General features: G+C 66.5%; 1 protein-coding gene across 1 annotated transcript in view; it reads right to left on the reverse strand.

The window, feature by feature from the left end:
- The window catches only part of DIPK1B (divergent protein kinase domain 1B), a 20,589-nt gene that overhangs the window by 5,266 nt on the left and 12,841 nt on the right, over positions 1–2,482 (reverse strand). Inside the window, exon 12 of the mRNA XM_077753113.1 lies at positions 2,366–2,446. Within this exon, the coding sequence (XP_077609239.1) occupies positions 2,366–2,446 (81 nt within the window). The remainder of the gene's footprint in view (positions 1–2,365; positions 2,447–2,482) is intronic.

Consider the following 2,482-nt stretch of genomic DNA (forward strand, 5'->3'; position numbering starts at 1 on the left):
GCTGAGCCGGGGCGGGGCCTCTGCAGCCTCACCGGGGCGCCCAGAGGGACGCGACCTCGCACACCCAGGGCAACGCCAGCATTGTCCCCAGGGCCAAAGAGACACACAAGCCGAGGGTCGGTGAGCGGGGAAACAACAGGGTCCGTCCACACCACGGAACATCATCCACTCTAAAAGGCAGGGAGTCCCGACACAGGCTACAACACGGACGAACCTTGCGGTCACTGTCCTCAGAGGAGCCCGTTAAGAAGCACAAACCGTGTAGGATCCACTCCCAGGAGGCCCTGGAGGAGTCGGACCCACAGGTGTGGGGGGAGGGGAGGGTCCGTGTGTAACGGGACAGAGTCCAGTCTGGGAAGATGGACAAGGTTTGGGGACGGACGGACGGGACGGCTGTGACGGATCCCTCAGAAATGCTTAAGGTGCTAAATTTTACATTCTGTGTATTTTCCCACAACAGAGAATGAAAGGTAAACAGCCCCTGGCCCCACCGCCAGAACCCCGTCCCAGACATCGGGGTGCGCTGGGAACAGCCTGTGTCGGGGTTCAGCCCCTCGGCCAGATTCAGCTGACGTGAAGAATGGCAGGGGGCGAGGGCCCCAGACCCTTGCACAAGCAGGTGGGCTGCGGGTTCGGTCTCCCACCCAGCTCCCAAACCCCCCGGGGTCCAGGGGCACCCCCCCTTCCCCACCCCCTGCCCCGGCAAATCACAGGCCTCCTGCACTGCTGTCGCGGGGCAGTCGACTGAGGGGATGGGGTTACCAATGTCTCAGTCCTGCGGGCTGAACCCCAGAGGAGACGGCTGGGACCCAGGGGCCAGGAGAGCAGGCCGGCCCGGAGCCTCAGGCCACTAGGCCTCAAAGGAGGAACCACAACCCCCCCCCCCCCCCCCCCCCCNGGCGGCGGCTCCAGTCCTGTAGCCCTGGGTCCCGCTTCGCTGAAGGCTGGGGCTGGCTCTCGGTGAGGACAGGGTGGGGGCCTCACGTCCTGCTTCCCTGGCACCCGCCCTGGGAGGGGCTGCGGCAGGAGGGGCCCGGGGAGCTCCAGGGGCCACCGGGGAGCCCCGAGGACCAGGGTGGTTTGGGCCTCAGCCCCCCTTGTCCCGCCACCACATCTGCTTCCGGCACGTTTGTTCAAAATGAAAAACAGGAAAGCAGTGAAACGGGGGGGGGGCTGGAGGGGGCGTCGCTTTGGCAGGACAAGGTCAGAAGACACTGCTGTGAGGTGGCACCGGCAGGGCCTTGGTGGCTCCAGCTCCAAGAGGGCCCTGAAGGCTGGCAGCGGGCGTCCGAGCTGAGGCCTGGGAGGGCCTGCGGAGCGGCGCTGGGGACAGGCTCCCGGGGTGACTGCAGGCCCAGGAGCCAGGCCCGCACAGGCACCACCACCGCCCTCCCTCAAGCTCTCCCAGCACGCGGGCCCCACACTCGGGGTCCTAGGTGGGTTAGATGGGTCCTTCCTCTAAGAGCAGTGCCTGCCCTCCAAGGGTCCGGTCTCCCACCGGCGAGTGAGCCCCCGGGGCAGGACTGGTTCATTCTTGGCAGGCCCCATGCAGCTCCCCGACCCCACCTGGCCTGGGTTCCGTGGCCGAGCCACTTGGGGAGTAGGGTGAATCACTCAGGGGTAACAGCCACGTCACCCACGCGCCAGCACCCCGCATGCACCATGGCACCAACCCTTACCTCTAGCCCAGAAGGGTGTGTCAGGGGCAGGGAAACTGAGGCTCTGAATGTGGCCCCAAATAGCAGGTGGGCGGGCCTGGCTCAAACCACTGGGAACCAGCCCATCCCATCCTCGGTCAAGCTCTGGGCCTCTGCAGCAACCTGGCCGAGGCCCCTCCCCCAGGATGGGGCGGGGAGCATTGCACACCCCACTTCCCAGGCCTGTGGGTGCACCCTCAGACCCCTCAGCTCCCATGTCGCCCAGGGCTGGGCGGACACCGGGATGCACTCTGAGGCTCCAGGTGGGCAGGGAGGGGTCTCCACAGACACAAAACCAGAATGTTTCCGGCTCCCAGGCTTCTCCCCAGAGGGGCAGGGAGGACGGCCAGGCCCCGGCCAAGGGCATTCCCTGGCAGGGACCCTCTTGCCCCAGGACAGCCTGAAGAGGACAGGGAGGTGTGGGCGGCTCTGGCCAGGGCTGCTNTGGGCCTGGCCTGGCTGGGACCACCCAAAGCCGAGGTGACAAGCTTCCCAACCCCTCCAGACAGCGGCCCCCTGGAGGGGAGGAGCTTGTTCCAAGGTCATGGTGGTGTCAGGGCACACCCCTAAGGGCGGGCTGGCTGGGAGATGACCCACGGCGAGGTTATGTCCTTCTGACAGCGTTTCTAGGGGTCCCAAGTTTTCCACAACAGGAAAACAAACCTCACCTCTTCTAAGCGAGGAGGGGCATGGACTCCGCGCGGTTTCCGGGCCTCTGGGAGGGGGTCCCGCCCGTGGGGGAAGGGCTTCTTCAGCCCGAGGGGCGGGGGGCAGCGGCAGCCACC

Source organism: Crocuta crocuta, unplaced genomic scaffold (assembly GCF_008692635.1).
Source record: "Crocuta crocuta isolate KB4526 unplaced genomic scaffold, BGI_CrCroc_1.0 scaffold971, whole genome shotgun sequence".
Lineage (NCBI taxonomy): Eukaryota > Metazoa > Chordata > Mammalia > Carnivora > Hyaenidae > Crocuta > Crocuta crocuta.